This window comes from Microcebus murinus, chromosome 6 (assembly GCF_040939455.1).
Source record: "Microcebus murinus isolate Inina chromosome 6, M.murinus_Inina_mat1.0, whole genome shotgun sequence".
Classification (NCBI taxonomy): Eukaryota; Metazoa; Chordata; class Mammalia; order Primates; family Cheirogaleidae; genus Microcebus; species Microcebus murinus.
This window is the reverse complement of record NC_134109.1, coordinates 70083429-70111069: the sequence shown is the minus strand read 5'-3', so window position 1 is coordinate 70111069 and position 27641 is coordinate 70083429. Positions and strand designations below refer to the sequence as shown.

General features: G+C 44.7%; 2 gene segments (V, D, J or C); both read left to right on the top strand.

The window, feature by feature from the left end:
* Positions 1-21949, top strand: part of LOC105864688 (T cell receptor delta constant-like) — a 45829-nt gene extending 23880 nt beyond the window's left edge. Inside the window, 5 exon segments of the C gene segment in view lie at positions 4253-4309; positions 18363-18641; positions 19204-19275; positions 19628-19747; positions 20922-21949. Of these exon segments, the coding sequence occupies positions 4253-4309; positions 18363-18641; positions 19204-19275; positions 19628-19746 (527 nt within the window).
* The window catches only part of LOC105864674 (T cell receptor alpha chain constant-like), a 528183-nt gene that overhangs the window by 423904 nt on the left and 76638 nt on the right, over positions 1-27641 (top strand).

The following is a 27641-nucleotide window of genomic DNA, read 5'->3' as shown; positions in this document are numbered from 1 at the left end:
TAGAACCCCTGAGCCAGCCAGCCCAGCCTAAACAGCAAATCCATTTGCCTTGGAGAAAACCTCTGACTCCCAGGCTTCTTAGAGGCCATGTAGTGCGGAACCAAGGGGAGGTCTTTGTAAAGCTGTGTAGCACTGTGACTGGGATACGGCACGGTGCTACAAAACCCACAGACACCTGTACAAAAACTGCAGAGGTAAAAGTGCCATGTCCCTGGGAAATCCTCAGCCCAGGCCCTGTGCCTCAATGAATGAACACAGCAGGAAGCTTTCCTCCTTGCTCTGAGGTCCAGAAAGGATGCCCAGAAGTTGACTGGACCAGGTGAGATGACCCCAACCGCTGACCTCTCGCTCCCTGCTGCTCTCCCTTGGGTGAAACTGGCATTTCAGTGCTTTCTTACATCACATTTGGAGAATACAAAAAGGTGCTCTCTAAAAACTATTCTTGCCTTGCTTTCGTTTAGATTCTACTGCAACGAAAGTTATATGAGCTACGTCATACGGAATGTATGGATCCAACTCCTTAGAGACATTCGCTCAAATATTAAGGTCAGTATTAGGATGTATATTTTCTTAGGGTCTCTAAAAGGAATTATGGCAATTGAAGGAATGATACAGCAGAACAAATACACACACACACACACACACACACACACAGTGCTTGGCAATTTCTGGAATGATTCCATTTCTTGCCAAAAGCCTAGGGAAGCCACGAGCTGTCTCCCCTTTGTAAACTATAAAGTAGGTCATCTGTGGCTCCCCATTCTAATCTATCTGTGCCCTTTCCTTGTACCCTTCTCCTCATCACATCCTTCATTCCCATCAAAACCCAATCACAAGAAATGACCTGAAGCTAGCCCCTACTAATGCTTGAGCAATGGAAATAGAGGGAGGCTTTAGCTTGTCTGAGGTTGGGGCAGAGGGAGCATTGCATGTTAATAGAGATAATAGCCATCAGCTAAAGACCAAAGAAACCATGGAAGAATTTCCAAAGTTTGAGGAATCCTGCCCAAATGAAATATGAAATCTTGTTCTCTCTTTGTTTGCAGGTTCAGTGTGGATCATACCGGCAGAGTCTGGAGCCTCCCAGAGTGGGCACTTCTTTTCCCCTGTCGAGGAAGAAGTCCAGCTGGAGCACACAACCAAAGAGAACAATGGCCTGATCATGAGGAAAGACATTGCAGCAGAGGGCACAATTAGGGCCAGCAGAAAAAATTAACAGGGAGTGTTCAGGAAGCAAATAGCTCAATGTAGCTGAGCTTAAGGGAGCAAGTAGGCAAAGGCCTTTCTTTCATACTGGTTTATTGTGAAATAATGGGAGCCATAAAAATTTTAAGCATTTACTTTTGGATTATGATCTATAACTAACAGCTCCAAATTGCAGTTGCTTACAAAAACAAACATATGTCACTTTTGCTCATTAGTCTGCAGGCCAGTTGCACTTGGCTTCAAGATGTGGTTTGGATTCAGGTCTGCTCTATGTCTCTTCATGCCAGCACACAGGGCAAAGCAGCAATGATTCCCTAGACCATACTCCTCTCATCTCAGAGGGCAGAGGTTCAGAGCGCTGGTGGAAATCCACACTGTGATGCCCCTCGGAGCCTCAGCTTGGAACTGGCACACTGTCACTTCCACTCATCTTCTATGGATCAAAGCATGATGAAGACCCAATGTCAATAGAGTGGGATGTGTACTGCACCTATAGTAGGAAGGCTTGAAAACTTATGCTGCAAAGAACCTGAATACACACTTCTGCTGTAGGGAGGGAATGCAGAGTTGGGAACCACAATAGCTGCATTCTCATTAAGGTTCCCAGCTTTTTGTTTCTTGTAACTAGTTCTGTTCAAGCCAGTTTCTTCTTGGGAAAGTCTGTACACCAGCACTAGCAGGAAGTCAATGTATCTCATATGAGTTAGTCAGAAGCTTGATTTATTAGTTAACACAGTAACCACCTACCTCTTGCCATTTCAAAGACTAGCACCTAAAGCCAGCTATTCTCAAGAGTCCAAGTTACAATTCTTTATACTCTTCTGATTCCCCTATGAAGTCCACATTTTCTTGCCTTCTACCCTAAGCCCTCCCTGTCACATAAATCTGTTATTGAGAACAAAACATTTCTTCTTTTCGTCTTTATCTATTTTTTTTAATCATCAAATGAATGTTAGACTGTATATAGGGAGGAAGTTTATTGGGGTTTATTGGACAGGCATGCAGCTGTATGTAGCATAAGTAAAATAGTGATAATTTCATTAAACCATGGATTTAAATAAGACCTCCAGGGGAAGTTTCAAGATCAACCTTTTTATACCACTGTTCCCTATTGATAAACAACAATAACAACAGCACAATTTATACTCTCCTTTCATGGTAAACAATTAATAAAGTTACTTTCCATGAGCCTATTATATTGCTTGGTTTTCACAGCGATACAAAAGAAATCAAACGCCAACAAGACCAGTGTCTTGAAAGCCCCAAGGAGAGTTTTTGAGAAGGGAGTAATTGGGTCAAAAATCAGAGGCAAAATGAGAATGTAACTAAAAATATGGCCACTGCCTCTACTTCTTCACAAGTTGTGCCTTCCACAAAGGCACTTGTCCAAGAGGACAAATTGGGCTAAAATTCAGTGCTTGCTCTTCCGGCCTCGCCAAGACCCTGGTGCAGGGCTGCATCATCTGGAGAAAGAGTTGCCTTTTATAAACCACACAAAGTTGCCATCTGTTTGCCAAACTTGAGCCCAGGGGCTATCTCTGCATTCTCACAGTGGAGTCACCTTTTCTAAATGGCCCTCAATATAGCAACTGGAAGGGCAAGGGGGAGGATAAAATTTTAAATTTACATGACAGCTCTTTGTACACTGTAAAACACTATTCAAGCATAAAGCAGGGTGGGCCAAGGTGATGCAAAAGCTTACCAGGGGACAGAAGAAATTACATTGACCACAAACGTTTTTGGCCTCACCCACAGCATGTAGAATCCACGTGAGATATTCAGATTTCTAACAGACTCCTTGGTAGGAAACTATTTGAGGGCAGACTGGCCAGAAAGCACAGATGGGAATGGATGTAATGATTCCTAAAAGTCCACCCTAGCTGCAAACCCCAGGGCGACCTAGCCAGTGGGTCAGAAGAGCCTCAGAGAGGAGCACCTGAGCCAGCCTGGCCCGGCCTAACCACCAAAACCGTTTGATAATTTAATTAAAGCATCTGGCTCTGGGGCTTCTCAGAGGCCACATAGTACAAAAACAAGGGGAGGTTTTTGTAAAGCTGTGTAGCACTGTGGCTGGGTGGATACCACAGTGCTACAAAACCCACAGAGACCCGTACAAAAACTGCAGAGGCAAAAGTGCCATTTTCCTGGGAAATCCTCAGCCCAGGCCCTGTGCTTCAAGGAATGAACTCATCAGGCAGCTTTCCCCCTTGCTCTATGGCCGGGAAAGGATGCCAAGAAGTTGACTGGACCAGGGGAGATGACCCCAACCACTGGCCTCTCACTCCCTGCTGCTCTCCCTTGGGTGAAGCTGGCGTTTCAACATTTTCTCACAGCACATTTGGGAAATACAAAATGGTGTTCTTTAAAACTAGTCTTGTCTTGCTTTCATGCTGATTCTACTGTAAAAGAGAGTTATATGAGCTACCTCATGTGGAATGTATGAATCCAAGTCCCTAGAGACATTTGCCCAAGTGCTCTGCTTTGCAATTTGGAAAGATGAATTTGAAGAGAGACTGATATGTTTTTAGGCAATCACCAGCCATAGTTGCTCATTCTAAAGCTGACTATTCTGTAAATCACCCATACCTGATCAGGGCTTCATGCCACCCTGTCTCCTCTGACTGTGTCACACATTATCTGCCCTCATAGCAGCACTGGTGACTGTAAAGGCCTTGACTGTGGAGTAGTTATAGATCCAAGACACATCACCCTGATGGGGCCAGCTTTCCTAGGCTGGGACTTAAATGTTGGTCTAGGAAGTGAGAACAATCTAAAACAAGAGAAAGCAACAGTTCAGAGCACTTCGTAATGTGTACCGTGTTGGGAATGTTCACCATAGGAGCACGTGCTCCTGCATGCTCCTCAGACAACAGCCTCCCAAAAGCAAACCTATCTCCATCTGCAGTTGATTAAATCATCAAGGACCAGTTGGATAAGCAACAAGTGCCATCTTTCAAGGAGCAAAGCCCTAAAGATCCTCCAGTCCTAAAGCTAACGGGGAGAAGGAAGGTGGGCGTGCTGCTGAGGTTTTTGGCATGCCCTCAAGTGCTGTGTTATGACAAGCTCATCTTTGGACAAGGAACCCATCTGACCGTGGAACCAAGTAAGTAACTCTTTTGTCTGAAATTTGGAGTTAAGGCGTCTTCCATTTAGGTGGCAGAAATATCAGGAAATAGGAAACAGGTGAAAGTCCCGATCTAGCGTGGAGGACGACTCGTGGGAAGTCATGAACGATGGTTAATCCTTTCAATAGCAGATGGGGGTGGGGAGATGTCTGTGAAAAAATAGTCTTTAGGGGATGTGAAAGAACCCATACAGCTCGGGGAAGACTGAGAGAATTCTGCTCAATTCATGGGATTTGGGGGTCCAGCTGTAGAAACCAGAGTCATGAACCCAACTCCTGAGGAGAATCAGAACTGACCCGCAATGAGGCTGATCTGAGTCAGGGTGGTTCTATCAAGGTGACTCCAAACTTAAAAATTCTGATCATCCTTAGGCAAACCCATCCATCTCTGGGCTTGGAGGGTGAGGCCATAGCAAGTGGTCACTTGTGCTGCTGCTTTTCTCTTTAGAAGAAAGGAATGTGTTCCTGACATTTGTTTCTAACTGTTTGAGCTGCAAATGGAAATTAGGTTACTAGTGAGAAATATGAAACATTCTGGTTCTCACCGAGACCAGATTCCAGGCAGAACAAAGTGAATGTTTAATGCTGCCAACTAAGGGATGCTTTGCAGTTCCCTAGGACACAGCCAGGGGTGGTTCCCGAAGGATGCATAGTATCCGTCGTCCTCACAAAGAGAGCAGGGAACCACTCACCAATTAGCTGTTATGCTGGAATTATGCTCAACATAGAAGGCATCTTTTGGTGTCCGTTAAATGACATTTAAATTCAACTGTATCTTGCTAAAAAAAAAAACAACAAAAGAGTGGTCTCCACCTGGCAGCAGCTTCCAGTTAGATAGTGCATATTAATCATAAGCCAGAGAATGTAATAAACCAATACCAAAACCCATTTCCAAGGTCTAGCAGTAGGGGTCATGGTCCTAAATCTGCCCAACTGGCTATTAGAAAAAAAAAAAAATAGCACACCCTGCCCTGGGGCTTTGGCTTTCATTTTGTGTTTTCCAAGGTAAAAGAAGGCTCTAGAGAGGTAGGGTGGAAGAGGGTGATGGGTGGTCTCTTTCAGAAACTGAGGTCTGTGTGGCCCTGGTGTAGGCAGTGAAGGAGGCCGGGGAAGGACAGGTTTGTGGGTCCCCAGACCTCACACGCTGCGGGGAGGAGAGGGACTTTGCCTCCTGAGAGAAAGAGAGGGACACCCAAAGCAGGCACATTCAGGCTTTCTTAAAAAAAATCAAAATCTTAGAAAGATTTTGAAAATTCAACTAATTCAGGCCCTTGCCTTTAGACCTCATTGACTTTCAAACCTCTCACTAAAATAATAGTTTACCCACATTTCCAGCAAAGATAATGACTGATTTCCCTAATCTCCTTTTGTTCACCAAGTTCTTCCTAATGAATTACGCTCCTCTGTTTACTGATTGACTCAATACATCCCCAAGTGTGGAGTGCACAGCACTTGATCTTAGATGGTACATGCATATACTTTCCTTTCATGTTAATGGCTCTATCTTTTAATGGATATCAGAATAGTACAACTAGAATCAGGGGTCCTCAAACTTTTTAAACAGGGGGCCAGTTCACTGTCCCTCAGACCGTTGGAGAGTGTGCACTGTGGGCCCAGGACGAGTTGGCTGCTAAGCAGGACAGGCAGCGGTGGCAAAAACACCCAGAGGGCCAGATAAGTGTGCTAGGCGGCCTGCACGTGGCCCGCAGGCCGTAGTTTGAGGACGCCTGAACTAGATCTTCAAACCCACGTGACTTAAAGTTTCCTTTTATTTACATTTTAAGTTAAAAAGTCAGTCCATTTTTAAAAAAATTATTAAGCAAATTATGACAGATGGATATGACCAAAAAAAAAGAAGATGTGATTAATTGAAGTTTGGGAAACACTGAACCGGTGTATTCTATCATCCTTGGAAGTGAAAAGATAAAGGGCATGTGGAAGGGGCAGGACCCAGAATACCTTTGAATAGTGCCTTCTTTTTTTAGCCAACTAATATTGGATTAAAGAGGCAGCACTGCAAACCCAGGCCCTTTATCCTCTCCGAAGCCTTTTGATGCTCTCTTTCCTCGGGAGCTTCTTTCAAGTTCTTACTCGTAAGGCTCTCAGGTAGCACAAAACTAACAGAACGGGTCTATACAGACCACGGCTGCAGGTCCCGTCACACATTTCAGCCCTCTGGATAGAGCAAACCAGAGGACACCACTTAACTTCGTAAAACAGAACCAGAGAACAGGGCAAAACAGCGTGGAATACAGCGCCGCAATGTAATGTGTACCTCTGGCAGCGCCGATGGCAGGGGCTTAGCAAGGGGCCGTGGTCACCAGCAATGTCTGCGCGGAGCACTATCTACTATCATATGTCATCATTATATCACCTACCACTCTTTGAGTGCCTGTCATTTATCAGGCCACAGGGGCGGCATTTTAATGAATGTCATTTTATTCAGTTCTCATAATGATCGTGTGGAATTAGGTACCATCACTTGCATTTTACAGATCAGGAAACTGAATCTCAGAGGGAGTTCCCCAAGATCATGCAGCTTAGCAAAGTCATAATTTGACTATGTCTGATCCTAGGATCTGAGCTCTTAAGAACTCTGCTTTTCTGTCAGCTCAATTGGGGCACAGGTGGAAGTTTGTCCTGCCTGGCCCAGCCTCCACCTCAGGCCGCTAATGAGCTCCTTTCCAAGCCGAATCTCACACAAGTCATGCTGCTCCCCTTCCAGCACCATCCCCGCCACCTTCTTCACCAAGGGACAGCTCCTGCCCCCACACCAAAACCAGTTACCCACAGACACCTGCTCCTTCCCCTTCCCCCTCACAGCGCACTCCTGGAGACCCAGGGCCCCTAAACATAGAAAGGTCCAGGTGATGATCAGAGCATTACCCTTTCCCCCCAAGAAAGGGGAGTTCACAAAATTCTGGGCTCATCAACATGTTTCCAAACTTCCAAGAGATGACTTTCCCATTCCTCCTGCCCACCGGCTCTTGCCTGGCATCTTTGGCATTCCCTCCCACCCCGATGGGCATCTCCCAGAACACAGGCTTTGCACCTGGAGCCTCCACCTGGAGCCACTTTCTCCAGGGGTCTCACGTAACTTTCTCCCTCCCCTCCTCCAGGTCCCTACCAAATGTCACTTCCAGTGAGCCCTTTCCGAACCACCCCCTATTATTCCGCAGCCCCCTTTCCTGTTATATTGTTCGTAGCTCATGTCCACCTGAAACTGTATACGCTCATTGACAGTATGTCTCCCTTGCTCCATGAGACCAAGGATTTTGAGTTGTTTCTTACTATATCTACAAATACATTGAAGGCACTAAATAAATGTGTGTCGGATAAGTAAATAAATGCATAAAAGAATGAATCAATCAGTTGTGTAAGGCCAAAGGAAATAGAAATGGAAATAAGCTGGGGATCTGCAGAGCCAAGCCTGAGTCCCATCCCTGCAACCTGTGACAAGTCACTGTCGTCATGTGCCAAGCACTATGCTAGGTGCCAGGGAAGTAGCAAGAACAAAACAGACAGAAGTTCATGCCGTACTGGAGCTTACTTTCTAATGGCAAAAGACAGATGGCAAACTAACTAAATACATAAAATATATAGTATTTGAAGTGGTAATAAGCCCTATGTAGAAAAATAAAGCAGGGAAGGAGAATAAAGAGTACCGGTGGGAGGAAGCGGTATGTAGTTTTAAACAGAGGAGTCACAGAAGGCGTTGTTGGAAAGGTGGCATTTGAGCAGTGACCTGGGGAGGCGGCTAAGTGGGCCATGCACACATCTGGAGGATACGCGTCCAGGTAGAGAGGACCCGGTGCTGCCGGGGCTGTGCAAAGAATAGCAGGGAGGACATGCAGCTGGAGGGAGGGAGTGGTAGAGACAGAATGCAAAAATTAGGTCAGGTTGGTGATGGGGCAGGGAGGGGGTGGCTTGTAGGCCACTGTAAGACTCAGGATTTTGGATTCAAGAGGGAAGATGGGAGAATTGAATGGAGGTCACACCTGACCTAGAGAAAAGACCCAAAGAGAAACTAGATTCCAGTCCTCACCATAGTCCTGAGAAGTGAGCACCCTCCTCATCTCAAAGAACAGCAAAAAATAGGATTCTGTTCTTCCTCAGCAACTTCTCCCAACAATCCTTCCCCTGGGGAGCTGTGCTCTTAGTGAAATTACATTCCTCCCCTCGCCATTCCCCGCTTCAGGTAAAACTTGTTTTCTCTAGGCATAACCCTAGCAAACTTTTTATTTATTTTTTTTTAACTTGAGACAGTGCCTTATTCTGTTGCTTGGGCTAAGAGTGCCATGTTATCATCATAGCTCACTGCAACCTCCAACACCTGGGCTCAAGTGATCCTCCTGCCTTAACCTCCCAAGGTGAGTCTACAGGCATGTGCCACCACGGCCAGCTAATTTTTTTAATTTTTTGTAGAGATGGAGTCTCGCTGTTGCCCAGGCTGGTCTCTGACTCCTGGCCTCAAGTGATCCTCCCACCTCAGCCTCCTAAAATACCAGGATTACAGGCATGAGCCACCATGCCCTGCCCCTCTAACAAACATTCTCATAACTACCTTGAAGCTTTCTAGTTTACAGAATGCTTTATATGTATCCTTTCATGTAATCTTACAACCTACGGATACAGAAGATATCATCTGTCTGCATTTTATAAAGGAAGCAGATAAAGCTCAGTGAGCTTAAGGAACTTGGCCAAGATTATAAACTTAGTAAAGGATAGAGTCTTTGACATCTTTTTACTTCATGTCAACTGAAAGCCACCCTCCATGTTAGTGATTCTCAAAGTATGATGTGCAGTCCTTCATGGGTTACAAACTGACCTGAAAATGCATATTCCCTCTTCTGTTTTTCTGAGTGGCATACAGACAATCTCATAGACTCTGATTTTTACATTTGACATTTTTAACTGTCTTCTAGGTGTGAGTGTTTCATTAAAACTTGTTACAATTCGGTATTCATGAACAGTTTATTAAAATGAACTAAAGAATCTAATTCTGTTTTGTACTAAGAAGTCTGGCTGCTGCATAATACTTGGCAATGATGCAAAGCTCTGGATATGAAATGGAATTCCCCTAAAAGGCTAGATGAGTGGCACATATATAACCCGGTAGGTCTTTGCCCCACCTAAATGCAGCCCAAAGTTTAGGAACCATTACCCTATAACCAATCTAATAGTATCACTTCATAGAGTTTATTCTACCTTTCTTTACTCCTGATCAAACCAAATAACTCCTTTCCAGTTTACATGCATTCCCTCCCCTTCAGTGCACAAATCCCATCAGATTGTGACATGGGCTAAAGCTTGGATTTCTATTTGACATTGGAGCCATCTCATGCTCCATCCTGAAGGACAGCCCCAAAGACTGAGGAGAAAAGAGGTTAGGCCAGATGGGACAGAAGATCCCATCCAGTGGATATCACATGACTTGGCAACTGGGGCTAGGGTTACTATAAACAGAAGGGAAAATCAAAGCAGTTTTTGGATTAGGTATAACAGCTGTGTGGGACCACTGATCTTTGGCAAAGGAACCTATCTGGAAGTGGAACCAGGTGAGTAACTTGGTTTTCCTTCTTATAATCACTATGTTTGGTAATTATCTTTATTAGATATCTTCCTATATCACCAGGTTGGGAAACATTTCTCAGATTGTTGAAAAATTTCTCCAGCAGGTAATTTAGCAAGGGACAGTTTGAGGAAAAGAGACTGAGTTTCTGATAAAATCCAGGGCAGGGTATATGTTTCTGTCAGCCTTCTTAATCCACTGCCTTTCCTAGAGACTCCTCCTTGTCTTCCCCCTACCTGGCTAACTCTGGACAGCTGCTTACTTAACATCCGTGTGTTCGCCACGTATAGATCTAGGCCACGATGGTGACCAGACCCACCCTACAATGCTTCTAGGTGGTGGATGGGAGATAGAATGAGGAGCATGTAAAACCAGTAGTTCACAGACCAAGTTCCAATCCTGCTCGGTGACTGATGGATTCGGTGACTTCACTACACTCTAGTTTCCCTGTAGTTAGACTGAAAGTTGTCCAAGGTATCTTGAGCTCAGCACAATGTGATCCTGTTTATCCCTCAGACCAATTCTTAGGGACAATTTTGTAGAAAAAGCAAGGACATCCAATGGTGTAAATATCCTATGACTGGGGAGGAATTTTGTGATTTAATGGAAAGAAACACTGGAAAGGGAGTTAAAACTCTCACTATGCATCCATTAATTAGCCTTTATGTGAGCACAGAGGTTTGGGCAGTGACCACTGAGGTTCCTTCCCGTCCTATTCTATTACTCTGGCTCCACGGTTGGAAACTGGAGTCCAGAGACCTGAGAGGGAGGCCCAGCTCAGCCACTCACTGAAGCACTTTAGCTTCAGTGACTTCATCTGTAAGATGGATCTCATAATATCACCTCATAGAGTCTATTGCAATGTTTGTTGAGGTGGTCTAGACACCAGCTGTTTGTGAGATAGAAAAGCATTTATGCAAATGGTGAGTATCTGTGGTTATTATGACCCTTTGGACAGACCCCAAGTCTTTTGCATCAGTGCCTCTTGCTCCAACTATCACACCCTTCCACCTCCCACAGAGACACAGTCCTGTTGTGATGGATTTACTTGAGCCTTAGAGTTGCATTTCTGCTGACAATGGCCATTTGGCAATTCTCAGCAAAACCAAAGTGATTCCTTCCTCCCTGTGAAAGTATCATCCTGTAGCGAGATCTGGGGGTAAGAGATGGCAGGTTGAGGCGATAACAGCAGAAAGCCTAGGGACTTTACTAAATGTCAACACTCAGAAGATAACAGACATCAAAAAGCTACCAAAATAGACTGCTCAGATCTCAGAAGCCCTTGCAAAGCTCTATGTCTCCAGCTCCACCCACCCCCTTCCAGACAGATGAACTGGACTGACAGGGGGCAAATAGGTACTGAGGGGTTTTTTTGTACTGATGCCCGGGGTAGTGCACTAACAGCACAGCTCTTCTTTGGAAAGGGGACTCAACTCACTGTGGAACCAAGTAAGTTGTGTGTTTTACTATAGTTCAGTGTGTATAGTCCCTTAGAGTGGTTGCTGCTTTGTCCTGAATGAGTGAGGCCTTGGGGGAAGTCGTTGGTTCTAAATTGGAAACACATTGTTTGTTGCAAAGAGTCAGGGTAAAATTTGAGGGCAAATGCATTAGATTTCTCTAAAGAAAATATTCTGTGTATGCTTGGAAACTCTGTCCTGAGGCTTGGTATTGATAAGTCTTTTATAACTACCTAAAAAAGCTCTAGGGCAGGCTTCTGGTTCTGGCCCCCTAGGATCAGGGAAAAAGCAAGATCTAGATGAGGAGGGTCTCTTCACTCTATGCGGAAAAAGGGTCATGGTCAAGGTGTAGAAAGAGGGAGAGGTAAAAAGAAGAAAAATATTATGAAAGGAGGTAAATAAAGAAGTTCTCTCTCTCTCTCTCTGTCAGAAGCCAGTCTTGCCCTTGTTGTTTTGTTCTGAGAATTTGTATTAAACAAACATGGCTGGCTCAGACAAAATGGTCCCCAAGGGTTCATGCTGGCCTAGGTCTGCTTATGTGCTCACCTTTCCTGTTAGCCCTGAATCTGAGAACTCAGCACAAGGGTTCCAGAGCCCTCATTCAATGTAGAAACACAGCCCCAATTTCAGGACAATACAGAAGTCACAGTTCTCTCCTGGAGGCAATGTCCACTGGTAGCCTATCCCAGTGTTTGGAAATCCAGGGTCTATATTCAAGTAGTTTGGGTAGCTGCTAAGGGTTGGTCACTAGGACCAGTCCAGAGAACACTGGTCTTCCAGGCACCAAAATGCCGAGTCCAATGGGGCAGGCATTGCCTCTTACCTGGCTAGACAACGGATTTTGTTTATTCAGAAGAAATAAACAAGTGAGAAAATGTACATGAATGTGGCGAGTCTGACAGTCCTAGAAGTGACTGGTACTGTGAATGTGGTCTCTGCCTCTCAGAACATAATATAAACTTATAGGGGTTCTTTATTTCCTGTTGTTTCCAGGGAAATAGTGGGATTTGGTGAGTTTTCTTATCTTTGAAGGGAGAGAGACTAGAGCAATGAAAAAGAGGGAAACAGAATCGTGATGTAGCTGATTACAGTCTGATTGATGTTTAGCAAATTGCATCTGAGCAAAAAGTATTATGTTTCGTTTTTCCCTTTAAATCATTTCCACTTGAAATTTGGAATTATCTGCAGTGTTAGAATCAAATCTTTGAGGCTGTGCCTTTGGGAGTCTTAGGGAAGATGGAAATTGATGAAACTGATGCTTAGCCCCTCTGCCAGGACGCTGACCACGCTCCCCAGAGACTCTCCATTTGCTTCTCTGGTTTTCTTCTCCTGCAGTGATGGAGTGTAATACGATGATGTGAAGCGCAGGCAGGGGAAGTGAGAATTTCTAATCAAGCCCCCAGTCTTTAGTGTTTTGACAGTGAATAATGGCTCCACACACCTGTCATTCTCTTTTGCCTGGCTCTAGCCCTAGGCTCTTGGCTTTTGGTGATGAGACAAGGTCATTCATATGGTCTTTAAGATCTATTTCACATGATTACTATATACTCCTGAGACTTGTATCTGGATCTAGAGTCAGGAGAAATTATAAAAGAAAAATAAGCAATCCAAAACAAGCACTGGCTTCTCAGACCCACACCCATGACACACAGCACCAATGGGCTCCCCTGACGGCAACCAATTTCCTATTCAGCCCCCAGGTCCTTAGAAAGCCTTTCACTAGGCTCAGGGAATTAGAAAACAGATTCGTTATTATTGTGAGACTCAGTCTGAGTGATGGGGGGAATTAAGTTTCTAATCAAAAAGTAGTGTTGATGACCCAAGAGAAGGGAACCAGAGTAAGAGAACGACCTGTTTCTAAACCCTCCTCTCCTCAACCTAACATTCATTGTAAGAAGTGTCAATATTCAGTGCGGCATTCCTACCCCCAAGCTATTGTGGTCTTCTTGGAAGGCCCTCCCAATAAACTGGGAGATAAATTTTCCGTCTGGAAGGCAGCTATCCATCAGCTGTCACCCTCTTTTCTTGCTTTGTCTCAGCCCCATCCCAGCTTAGACGGGGATCTCATGCTCACATCTCTGTCCAGCAATTCAACTATTAATAGCTTCAAAGGGAACTGGGACTCTGTGCCCTCAGCCCCCTGGTCTCATCAAGGCCAGCTTTGTAGTTCTCTGAGCCATGGCTTCTCCAGGCTGAGACATGCAGCTAGGGAGCCAGGGCCAGCCTTGGGCTGGTTCCCTGCACGGCAGTGTCACAATGTGCTCCTGGGAAACGCGACAGATGTTTTTTGGAACTGGCACCAAACTCTTCGTGGAACCCCGTGAGTTGATGTTTTTCCTATATTTCTAGGAATAATTTGAGTCCTGGGACTGGGGCTGCCATCCAATTTGCATTACAAATTATAACTAGTAATTGAAATTGTAACTAGGAGATTGAGTAGGCCAGATAGGAAGGGGGCCAGAGTGAAAGATGTTAGACTGAGTCATTGCAGTAGTTCTGTGACGACTTTTAATTTTAATAATATATACTGTTGGCTGGGTGCAGTGGCTCATGCCTGTAATCCTAGCACTCTGGGAGGCCGAGACCGGCGGATTGTTCGAGGTCAGGAGTTCGAAAGCAGCCTAAGCAAGAGCAAAACTCTGTCTCTACTATAAATAGAAAGAAATTAATTGGCCAACTTATATAGAAAAAATTAGCCAGGCATGGTAGCACATGCCTGTAGTCCCAGCTATTCAGGAGGCTGAGGCAGGAGGATGGCTTGAGCCCAGGAGTTTGAGGTTGCTGTGAGCTAGGCTGACGCCACAACACTCACTCTAGTCTAGGCAACAAAGTGAGACTCTGTCTCAAAAAATAAAATAAAATACACTTAACCCCAGTGAGAATGGCCTTTATCAAAAAATTTCCAAACAATAAATGCTGGCGTGGTTGCGGAGAGAGAGAGGAACACTCCTACACTGCTGGTGGGACTGCAAACTAGTTCAACCTCTGTGGAAAGCAATATGGAGATACCTTAAAGCGATACAAGTGAATCTACCATTTGATCCAGCAATCCCATTGCTGGGCATCTACCCAAATGATCCAGTGACACTCTACAAAAAAGACACCTGCACTCGAATGTTTATAGCAGCACAATTCATAATTGCAAGGCTGTGGAAACAGCCCAAGTGCCCATCAATCCAAGAATGGATTAATAAAATGTGGTATATGTATACCATGGAGTACTATTCAGCTCTAAGAAACAATGGTGATATAGCACATCTTATATTTTCCTGGTTAGAGCTGGAACCCATACTACTAAGTGAAGTATCCCAAGAATGGAAAAACAAGCACCAGATATATTCTCCAGAAAACTGGTATTAACTGAGTAGCACCTAAGTAGACACATAGGTACTACAGTAATAGGGTATTGGGCAGGTGGGAGGGGGGAGGGGGGAGGGGGGTGGGTATATACATACATAATGAGTGAGATGTGCACCATCTGGGGGATGGTCATGATGGAGACTCAGACTTTTGGGGGGAGGGGGGGAAATGGGCATTTATTGAAACCTTAAAATCTGTACCCCCATAATATGCCAAAATTAAAAAAAAATTAAAAAAATAAAATAAAATAAAATAATATATATGTATATATATATGCATATATATATATATACTGTATAATAAGACCATAGTTCCCACTTATTTCTGAACTCTTCAGAGTGGCCCAGAAAACACAAAGACATCTAGAAGAATTACACTAGGAGTCGGAGCATTCAGGTGTGGGGGGAGACAGTGGCAGGGACACTTTGGCCCCAATTCCTCAGGGGTCTGGTTCGTCCTTGCATATCCCTTTGGTTCACTCATGTGCATGCCTCATTGCAAACTGAAAACCAATATCCTGCAGCTTGGAAGATTCTAGAGAGAGGTGGTTAGCCTGGTCAGAGTAATCAGGTAGAGCAAACTCAGAGTTTAATTAAATCCCATATTGGCAGACAGTCTTGAAATTCTGAGTAACATCTATTGTAGATGTTCCAGTTCTTAGGGGATCAGTTGGACTCTCTAAGTGAATCTAAAACATAGATGATTTCTAAGTTATAAATTAAGAAAGACTATTCAGGAAGGGTATGTACTTCTTTTTGTATTGTCTACCAGCATTTAAAGTTAGCATTTTATTGGTACTCGTAAAAAGAGAAAGCCTGAAAATAAAATGATCGTCCAAACAAATAGTACTTGAAACACATGTTGAAATATAATTACATTTGTGAACCAAAAAGAAAGACTGGCAATTCTCAAAAGATAAGTGATTGGCCGGGCGAGGTGGCTCAAGCCTGTAATCCTAGCACTCTGAGAGGCCGAGACAGGCGGATTGCTCCAGGTCAGGAGTTCGAAACCAGCCTGAGCAAGAGCGAGACCCCGTCTCTACTATAAATAGAAAGAAATTAATTGGCCAACTAATATATATACAAAAAATTAGCCGGGCATGGTGGCACATGCCTGTAGTCCCAGCTACTCGGGAGGCTGAGGCAGCAGGATCGCTTGAGCCCAGGAGTTTGAGGTTGCTGTGAGCTAGGCTGACGCCACAGCACTCACTCTAGCCTGGGCAACAAAGTCAGACTCTGTCTCAAAAAAAAAAAAAAAAGATAAGTGATTAAGTTTTTAATTTAAATTTTAAACTACAATTTTATACAACTTCAATTGTGGTTTAACCCAAATATATAATAGAGTAAGATACATGTGGCAACGATATTGAGTGTATTCCATTCATTTAAAAAAGTTTTAATTCAAACAGCTTTTTCTTAGGTTCCCAAGATCCAAAAAACATTGATTAAATAAAACACTTTTCTACCAAACAATTATTTTGAACATATAGACATCAACCTAGAAAGATGGTCTGGGAAAAATGTTTTACCAAATGAAGGCATTATGCTCTATCTGAAATGCTGCCTAATAGATTCAGACCTCAGTATTGTAAGTACTTGACCTTCTTTAACGTTCAAATTCCTCACCATTGTTCAAATTATTCAAATCTCATTTCCTCAACCCAAAGTGATCATTGACAACTGCCTGATGAATTTAGATTTTAAAATCCCAGCAAGCTTTAATTGCCCAACAAAATCAGACCAGCATTAAGTCATATGCTTAAATAAACAAGGGGAAGTTTTTGGTTTTTTTAATGGAAAAGTTTCCTTTCTAACTCATAACTCCCTTAAAAGTCAACCAGAGTATATCTCAAACCAAAGTCAGGATAATGAGCAAGAAACGTTGCAGTTCTGAAGGGAGGTGAATGAGTAACACATGTGGTTTCCAGCCCTCAATCAGTTTCTGTTATCAGTGGCTTTGGCTATGCAAGGAAACAAAATAATGATGGTTTTCTCATGCAGGTTGAAAGCAGGTTCCAGGAAAGCCCTTTGAAAAATTCCAGATCCTCCTTTTTATCTAGAGCTAAAGCAAAATTATAAGAAAGCAGATTCTTAGGAACAAGTTTCCTGCCCTGAGTAACTAGAACAGAATTAATCTTTCAGCTGAGCTTCCCAGCAGGAGCTTCTCCCAAGAAGGAGATTATGTTGGTAGTGCTGAGGGTGCTTCTCTGAATGGTTGATTCCCTAGGAAAGCCCTGATCAGCCATGGTCCACTTACAAAGAGGTAATCAGCAGGAACCTCCTGGCTAGGAATCACTCCCTCTCAACCAGTTGATTTGGTTGTAGCTCTACTACCATGAGCTTCATAGCTGAAGCCTAAATCTAGATTCAGAGTAAAGCATTAGAAAAATTATTTATTTTCCATTTACACATGCATTACCAACTTTTCGTTCAGCAATACCTAATACCTTGATTGTAGACCATAACAGATAAAATATACACTGGAAGGCAACATATTTTTCATTTGATGACAAGAAGCCAAACTCACCTAAGTTTTAAATAGTAATAGCTGTATTTATGGGAGCAATTAATACAGAAAATCAGTAATTAAGTCTAGGGTTGGAACTATATCCAGATGGCCATTCACAGATTGATTGTCTTTCTTGATTTCAGGTATTGGCAGGGCTCTTTCTTTAGCAGTTATTTTAAAAGAGTCTAAGAATCCAAGTCTCCATGGACACAAAACTTAATCATAAAATTCAAACACTTCAATAAGGCAGAGTGTGAACAAATCATTATTACCTCTCTCAAGCTTCAAGACTTTGGTTTTAAGGAATGAAAAGGATGCATGTACAGAGTGGCAGGTAGATGACAGTCCAAGGTGAGGTATGAAAGAAGAGAAGGCCAGGAGGGGATCTAATTACTGAGACCAACATTCCATAGCTCCTCTTAGAATAAAACAAGAAGAAATGGGCTTATACAAGTTTTATGTCTATAAGGACATTCTGGGAATGATAGCTGTTGTTCCCTGATTAAAGACTCAAAGGAAACTCTACTGTAGTTAGTCCCTTACAAAACAACAAGGCAATTTATTTACCTAAAGGCAGAGACATTCCACTTAACTTTGGCAGGTCCCTTCCAGTCCATAGAATGGGGATGACACCCTGCAGTAACCCTAACACCGTCATCCTCAGAGCATTTGAACCAGTTATACCATCCTTCTCAGACTCCTGATTCTTTAACTGGCATAATGCAAAGCATGAGCACCTGCCCTGATCTCCCTCCAAGGGCTCATGCATTTAAAATAAACCAACTAATGCAGACAGATATTCAGGCTGACCTCAATTGTCCAGAGGATTGATTAATAAAACATAGATAATTGAAACCCAGATGATCCAGAAATTTCTTTGTAGTTGTTATTTTCCATCTCTGCTTCCAGCCCTCTCTTAGCAGCTCCTACCTAGAAGTCAAACTGACTGTGTTTCATGTCTGCTCCCCGTGGCCATCCTTTCACGGAGGTGCTAACAAGCCCAGGTCACTAACAGGATGCATGGAGGTCTGGAGCATAGTGTTTGACCCTAGGGTAATTGGCGTTAATCACGACTGTTTAACTCCCACAAAGTTGTGGATAATCATCTTACAAAATAAGTTTATTATATTTATAGGAAGTCAGCCTACTACCAAACCATCTGTTTTTGTCATGAAAAATGGAACAAATGTCGCTTGTCTGGTGAAGGACTTCTACCCTAAGAATGTGAATATAAATCTCCAATCATCCAAGAAGATAAAAGAATTTGACCCTGCTATTGTCATCACTCCCAGTGGGAAGTACAGTGCTGTCAAGCTTGGTCGGTATGAAGATTCAAATTCAGTGACATGTTCAGTTCAGCATAACGATGAAATAGTGCACTCCACAGACTTTGAAGTGAAGACGAATTCTTCAGGTAAGTCACATCTGGCTTTAAGGGGTGCCGATTATGGGGAACAAAAATTGGGGGAAAGGCAAGTTAGAGATGTAAACTCTGGACAGATGCTTCTCAATATGGCATCATGCTGGAAACAAGACCTAGCCTGCCACTGACTAGGAAGAAAAAGCTAGAATCTAAGATAAGGCCAATCTCGTTTCATTCCCATCCCTCCTCCTCACCAGCCACTGCCTCCTTCACATGAGTGACAGTCCTACTACTAGAGTCTGGGATTGAAAGTCCATGTGTAGTCTAATCTAGTGCTAAATTCCAAACCAATGGGCAGCCCAGCCCATCATGGGGTTAAGAACCCTAGTTCTTTCTACATATTACAGGCATGCCTGGATGTTGGCCTCATGGTGCAATGAAAAAAGCCCAGAATGGGAAGCATGTTGGTTGTGTCAATAGTTGTAGGACCTTAACCAGGTCACACCCCTGGTCTTCAGTTTACTTACTTCAAGTCTCCTCCAGTTTTAACCCCCTACAGTCCTTTGAGCCCCTTGGTTGTCAATGTAACCCTGACCACTGACGTTTGTTCCAGATAATATAAACCCAACGGAACCAGAGAAGCCCCTAACGATTCAAACTACAGAGAGCTGCCACAAACCCAAAGGTTAGTTCAAATCACAGGGACAACTTCAGAATTGAGGGTTAAAGCAAACTCTGGAATTGTCAACTGGGGTCAAAAAGCATCCGATTTTAAAAGAAAACAAAAACCACACTGAGCCCAGTGGGTCTCTTGAGCCTCTGACTCCCCTCAGCAGAGCTTGCCTGGCCACAAGCACAGGCTTCCAAAGCAGGCCTGGCTGGGTGTGAGCCCCAGCCCGAGGGCTGCCTGACATCACGCTGGGCTTGCAGGCCAAGGAGAACCATGGAGATCTGGGGCGGACTGCTTTCCCTGTAAGCCCAGTTTGGTGAAGAGAATTGCATCTCTCCCTGAAGCCATTCTCTTCACTCTTGTTCAGCCATAGTTCGTACCGAGAAGGTGAACATGGTGTCCCTCACAGTGCTGGGGCTACGAATGCTGTTTGCCAAGAGTGTTGCTGTCAATTTCCTCTTGACTGCCAAGCTATTTTTCTCTTAAGGTAAGAATTAGCTGCTTCTTATTCCCATTCCCACCCAAACTATGCTGCACATGGGAAAGAGAGATTTAGGAATGGTAAGAAACCAACAATCATCGGGAAGGGAAAATAGAGACATATTTAGAATTAATAAGGTGGGCTATCTCAGATATCCCATCTCCTGTTATCCTTTCATTTTAAGCCAGACTCAAAACCCATTAGGTAGTATAATGTACTATTTTTCTAATATACCAGCCAATAACCCCACCTCCACCCCGGATAGAAAATTGAAGCTAAATAAGGAAAATTAGTCTTCCTTCACTGCTGTTTATTTGGCCAAGAGGCCATGGGTTATTTGCAAAACCTTAAGTAAAGCTACTCCTGAAAAATATCGAGAGGAAGCAGAACCTATCTTTGTCAGATAAAGGGAATGCCAGCTCCCACTAACAAAGGACCAGCCTGTCCATGTGTGGACCAGCCTGTCTTTGGGATGAACCTACACCCCCCGTTAGTAGTGAATAGCCCACTACTAGCTACTCAAGATCGTACAAGGCTGGGGCTGAGACATTAATTATTTCCTTGTTTCTTGCATTCCGCTTTTCAGGTAATCTTGTGCATGAAATTCAAACAGGGCCTAAGTCTGCCTATGGAGCTCATCCCCCTTACTCCTTCTCCAGTACCCCAAATACTTATCAGCCCCAGCTCCTGTTCTAGGGACAGCCCTAGACTTAGAGTGTTGGACTGTAAATATACCCAGTCATTCCCAAATGGGCATCCAGCCCACATGTTATTTTACCGACAGTCCTACAGACACAGTAAAATAACACAGTGGCTGTATAAAAAGAGCACTACACAAGGAGTCAGACAATCTGGGTTTTAGTCCTGACGTGATCACTAACTCACTGTGTTCCCTTAGCCCGTGTGTGTCACCTCTGTGGGCCTGGGATTTTGCATCTGTACAACAAAGGAGTTAAACACAACTAAAGGAGAGCAAATGGGTTTCATGACTTGTGCCAACGCTGATTGCTGAACTAGCTGAGCTGTCGCTGTATGTGGAAGGGAAACACACCACGATAGATTAGTGATGTCTGCAATGGTCCAGCATAGCAAGTGCTGGCCACCCCCAGAGTACATGACCCCCACGATCCCATCTGGCGCTGACAATCTATGATTCTCTAACAACTTTCTTCACTTGCAGGCTGACTGGCATGAGGAGGCCACATTCCGTGGAAGAAGCCAAAAGTGTACAAATGTGCTTTCTCCTGGGCTTCCCACTTCTGATTCCAGCTGACCTGTCACAGCCTTGTTTGAATGGCTAAACCAGTTTGTCTTTGAAGGCAACAAACCCAGCTCGTCTGCCAGCCTGGTAGAAAGACAAAAGTCCCGGAGATGGGGATTTCTGGTCCTAACCTATTTAGATGTTGCTTTATAAAGAATAGAGGGATATAAAGGGATATAGGACTCTTTTTTTTACTACAACGGATACACTTTGAAAATGGTATTTCATTCCTTTTGACTTTCTTTACCTTCAGAAGTAGACAGTGGGAACCAACAGGCTCCGAGCTCTGTTCTCTTTGAGGAAAACAGGTCCTGGGGGAAGGAGGGCAGGTGTCCTTTTACCTAAGCAGGGAAGCCTCTGCTCAACCAAGCCAAGATTTGCCCCACACCGGCATCCACCTCTGCCCACCCCTGTCCTACCCTCTGTATTCACTTCCACAGCCACACTAGACAGTTTGCATGACGAGGGAAGGGGACAAAGTTTCAGCACTTTCTGCTTTTCCAGTACTTTACAAACAAATTTACATTTGGATTCCCTAATACTCTTTGAGCAGGCAACGGGGTTTCTAAAATTTCATCTCAATTCTCTCCAATCTATTAGCAAAGATCAGAGTGAAATACAGAGGAAAGGTACTTCTTTCTGTTAATTAATTTAATATATGTGAATTGACTTTCTCTAAGTTCCAGGCACTGTAGTGAGAGTACAAAAAAAACACTGGCCCTGCTTTCAAGCAAGTGTTTTTGGAGGGAGGGATAGTAATGAGACCCTTATCTTTTCCCTATAAAAACAATATTTTTACTGTCTTTTGCCTGTCAGTCTGTGAACAGGGAGTTTGAGATCTCTGGGCACTGATTCTTTTGCCTGAGCCTTTGGTGTTGGTGGTTTTCTGCTTTTCTTCTCAGCCCCTGTCTCTGTTGCATTTATTAAACTGTATTTTATGCACCTCACCTCTGGCTTTATTCGCTGTGGGCCACTGCAGGGGGAAACAGCGCTCTGTGAACTCAGTATTAGTCAGCTGAAAGCCAAACTGAGCTTATAGGTCACACCGCAGCTTCCTGTACCCCAAGCCTACAAAGCCCCTGCCTTGGGGACCCAGCCCTGGGTTTCCGGCTGCTGCTGCTGCTACAGCAATAACAACAGCAAGCACCCTCGGTGTGGCTAACGAGTTCTGCAACCCCCACCTCAGGAAAGCCACAGCTTTTTCCAGGTGCACTCACTCAGGTAGCAGAGCCCGAGCAGCCCATTATTGTGGTTTCCTCAGCACCTACGTGGAGTGTCAAGTGGGGGGTTAGGAGGTCACAGGTGAAAGAGCAAACATCACCAACAACCCCACTGGCCATCACCAACTGTAAACTCCCACATCACGTCTTTGCAGCCCAACAAAAGAAAGGGGCAATAGCACTGAGTCAGTGGGTTGAGGACAATCTACTATTGGATAAGCCAGGCCCAGCCAAAGATCAACAATTAAAAGATTCCCACAACTTCATCTTGTATGTGTAAAGAATGCCTGTTTCTAAAACATTCACATCCCTTACCGTGGGTAACGGATGTTCCTCTGAAGTTGCTAGGAATGAAAAGATCACATTTTCATTTCAGATGGAAAAAAGCATGCCCTCCACACCCCCCAAAAAAGTATGTACCTTGTCCAAAGTCATTCTATGAGGCAGGGATATTTCTTGGAGCAGAACCCAGGTCTCAAGACTGTCAGCCCAACACAGAGTGGTATCATGGACATTGGAGACTCACAAGGGGGCGGAGGGAATACCTGTGGGGCACAATGTACACTACTCAGGTAATGGGTGCACCAAAAGCCCGGACTCCACCACTATACAATGTATACATGTGACAGAATTCAACTTGTACCCCCTAAATCTACTAAAATTTTTTAAAAAGAAAAAACAAGTCATTAAAAAAAAAGACGTGTCAGCCCAAAGTTCCTGCTACAAGAGCGCCCTGCATCCGCCAAATGAGGACAAGATGTCAATGTGAATACCAGGTAGACTGAACTTCAGGATTGTCCTTTATTTAGCATACAGATGAGCCACCCACTGGCCCACTTTGCCAGAAAAAAAAAAATTCTAGCATATCACCATGAATTTCTTCCACTGAAAAGAGCCTCCAGAAAAGGTTTAAGGCTACAGCCAGCGAGGACTGCAGCTACCTTCCAATCCAGGGACCACACATGTGGACTATGTGACAGACACATGACATACCCATCATGTGGACTATGTGACAGACATGTGACACACTCATCATGTGGACTGTGTGATGGACATGTGACACACCCATCATGTGGACTGTGTGACCGACATGTGACAAACTCATCATGTGGACTGTGTGATGGACATATGACACACCCATCATGTGGACTGTGTGACCGACATGTGACACACCCAGGAGGCAGCAGAACAGCGGCTCCAGGGGGCAGAGCCACTTGCCCAAGGCCTTTGGTTCCCTCACCCTATGTCCTTTCTATCGATCCACACGGTGGCTACTCTCCACCCGCTGTCCCTGAAGCACAGATAACCTGCTGCCCAAACTGCCTGTGATAAAGCCTCAGGGTGCAGCCCCAGGACAGAGCCCTGGAAGTGCAGGGCCCCAGCCCCGGCTCTGTCCTTAGCCAGCTACAAGACCTTGGGAATGCCCCCACTTCTCTGGGCTTTAGCATATTTCCTATAAAATAATGTGGAAGGCCTCTTCCCTTTCTAAGATTGCATCTAACAACTCTAAAGTTCTGTTAGGGCAGAGAATTCAACAGAAGTAGAGGAAGGAGGGGCTGAGGCCCAGGGGCTGAGGGTGTATCTATGGCAACACCACATCCTTGATTTACCTCAGAGGGAATTTTCTCTGCTGGAGACACCTCTGAGCTCCAAACTCGGGGATTTGGAAGCTGGGGTCCTGGGATTCACAGACGATGTTCTAGGATACCTCAGTGCTCTTCAGTGAAAGAAAAATGTTCTCTAATTAAAGTAAATGTGGGCGTCAGAGAGCATTGGGGAGAAATAAGATGGCTGGATATAAGAAGATGCAAAAGAAAAGAGAAACTGGGGGAAATTTTTTAAGTAAATAACTTTATGTTCAAACTGATTCTTAAAATGAAAACAGATCGATTCACAATAATGAATCAATGATGATGGAGACTAAAATAAAGACACTGCAGATGGCTCCTCTTAGATGGACCCTTACCAGCACCATCTGAGACCCTGAGGCCCACTGAGTCAGAAGTGGGGAGGTGCTCTGCTCCTCTGAAGCGAGGGTGCTCCGCTAGATATGACCGGGCCTTTCATTATTCAGCAGAGACTTCAGGACACCTCTAAAGGCCAGGCTGGAACACGAGATGGCTAGGAGAAGGATGCCAGCTCTAGGACGTGACCTGCCCTGAGAAGTAGCTCCCCTGAGCTGTGCCGGGGGGGGGGGGGGGGGTTGTGTACAGACTTCCTGGCTTCCTGGGCACCGGTGTCACTGAGGCAGAGAAGCAGTAGCAAGTGGCACTCTCTTCAGTCCTCACCGGGGAGATCACCAGGTGGAAGGTTTTCTGGGTCTGACTGTGCGTCACAGAAAACCGACCTTGAGTAAAAGGTGCGCCTTCAGATCTGGTGGCACCCTTGTAAAGGACAAACCGAAAGGAGTAGTCTGGCCTTATTCGGTCCCGGAGTAAATCTGGATTTGAGAAGCTAATGTTGTAAGTACAGCACAGTGTCACCTCCCTGCCACTGGCTGCTATCTGGCTTGAAGTCACTTGGTTACACGGCATGCCCTTGTCCGTGGAGTGATGAGAATACAGTGAATTCCCCACTCCCCAGGCACTGGGCCCAGCACATCCCCGGCGCAGGGGCAGGAGGACACAGAAACCAAACCAAAGGCAGAAAATAGCTGAAAAGCCAGGAGTGAGAGGGAAAGAGGCCAAGCCTTCAAACGTCAGAGAAAGGGAAATGGGGTGATAGAACAGGAGGAATGTAAACTAATGAATCGACTTACAGAAAAACAAAAGGCTAAAGCCTGCAATAAGAATTCTTCTCTTCCATAAAAAAAAAAAAGAAAGAAAGAAAGAAAGAAAGGAAAAAAACATGATTTTGTTAAAATAAAAAAAATTGAATATAGAAAAAAAAAAAGAATTCTTCTCTTCCTATCAGGGCAAAAGGTATATAACAAAAACAGGGTTCCAGTCGCTGAGACCTTCTTAGAGCTTCTGGCAGGAGGAGATGGGAGGGAGGTGAGGGGAGACAGCCCCCCTGGCAGTCAGGTGACTGAACTGGCTGTGACTCCTCAGGCAGATGACTCCAGCATAGGAAGCTGCTGTTGTTATTGTGATCTGGGGCCTCGATCCGTCTTGAATTAATACTTTTGACAATGAAAAGTAATTACATTATTAAGAAAAAAAAGATGAAGGAAAGGAAAGGGGCAAGAGGAAAGAAAGGAAGGAAGGAAGGAGGGGGGGAGGGAGGGAGGGAGGGAGGGAGGAACCACAAGCCCAGTGGCATTCTTGGATATGCAATTGCCATAAAAGTAGTTTACTCTCCATTTCTGTGTCATCTGGTTGCAGACTGGGGTACCAGTCCAGAAAGTACACGTCCCTTTAAGTAGCACTGGCTCACAGCACCCAGCACAGCTACATGCACTTTGTTGTACTCAATAAAGGGAGTAAATGAATGAGCACCTGGGACAAGTCTCTTACTCCTCTGTGTAAAGAGGGAGGAAAGGTGATTGGATGAGATCGGTTCTAAAATCTGTCCTAGACTTGCATTCTCAAAAATGTTTTATTTCAAATGCTTGAGGGAGTGCCCTGATCCTGAAAGTGCTTCTTGCACTTCAACAGCATGACTTGCCACCTCTCACCAGGCCCTTTGCAACACACATTGGCTCCAGCCGGAAAATTCTCCCCCAAAGCAGAGCTTCCCAGTGGGTGAACTGCCTTGAGTGGGTTACAAGCCTGCTGAGATAGTGCTCAGAGCAGCCATGGGTGCCCTGGGTGGCTGGAGCCCCTGAGCCAGCCCCTGCCAGCCATAAGCCATATAAATATGGTTTTGCACATAAGCCATGACATGACAACAGTTGGGAAGCACTGCTGCAAAAAGCAGAACACTGACTCCCCCAAACTCAGGAGCGTTTCTAGGAGTTCTATCATTTACCTTTTCCCCTATATCTTATTCATGAGCAAGACCTGTCAGTTCTACCATGAAAATATACCCCTAGTCCATCCGCTACTTCTCCCATCTCCACTGCCACCACCTTCTGCAAACACCATCACCTCTTACTGGGACCATTGCAGTAGCCCCCTAACTCATCCCCTTGCTTCTGCTTCTGTCCCTGGGCAATCCATTCTCCAGGTCTTCATACAACATAAATCACATTATGCCAGCTGGACCTCCACCCTGGGCCGGTAACACCCTGCAAGTGATCTGGCCCCTGCTCCCGCCCCAGCCTCTCCCCACATCTGCTCCTCATTCCCTCCCTCCAGCTGCTGTGCCTTTCCTGCTGGTCCCTGTGGGCCTCCCTGTTCTAGCTGCCTGAAACTCTGGGCCCAGTTTTTCACAAATCTCATCTCAAAGAGCTTTCCCTGGCCACTCCTACTAGATTAGTCACCCACCCACCCATAACCACCTTCAATGACATCTCTGTTCTTATTTTCTCACAATCACCATCTGAAATCATCAAATTTATACAGGTTTATTGTTTGTCTCTCCCATTGCAACACACACACACACACACACCATGATATAAGCTCCATGAGGGCAGAGACCTTGTTGATCTTTTTGTGGATAGGTCCCCCAGCCCCTAGACTTGTGTCTGCCACATCACAATCAATAAATATTTGTGCAATAAAGGAATACAACTTTCTCCACTTAAAAACTCACCATTGACACAGATAAGGTTGCCAGATTTAACAAATAAAAATGCAAGACATCCAGTTAAATGTGCATCTCGAATAAACAACAACAAAAAATTTTAGTAATATAGGCATTTGGGCCATGCCATATTTGGAACATATTTATAGTTTTTTTTAAAGTATTTATTGTTTATCTGAAATTCAAATTCCACTGAGTATCGTGTATTTTATCTGGCAACCCTAAGCCCAGAGAATAGCAAAAGTAAACACCAGGCAGGCCAAAGCCCCACCTTGAGCATCCGCAGAGTCCCCTTTTTTTTTTTTTTTTTTTTGAGACAAGAGTCTCGCTCTGTTGCCCAGGCTAGAGTGAGTGCCCTGGCATCAGCCTAGCTCACAGCAACCTCAAACTCCTGGGCTCAAGCAATCCTCCTGCCTCAGCCTCCCAAGTAGCTAGGACTACAGGCATGCACCACCATGCCGCTAATTTTTTCTGTATATATTAGTTGGCCAATTAATTTCTTTCTATTTATAGTAGAGACGGGGTCTCACTCAGGTTGGTTTTGAACTCCTGACCTCGAGCAATCCACCTGCCTCGGCCTCCCAGAGTGCTAGGATTACAGGCGTGAGCCACTGCGCCCAGTATCCGCAGAGTCCCTGAATGTGAGAGAGGAAGGTTCAGGGTCCAGTGGCTGCCACACCTGCACAGCAGCTGCCAGCTGCCTGGCCTGCACCGCCATCTGCTGGCCGGGCTCCTGTCCACAGCCCCCAGCCCCCAGCCCCCTGCTGGAAGAAGTCTGAGTCTGAGTTTCCAG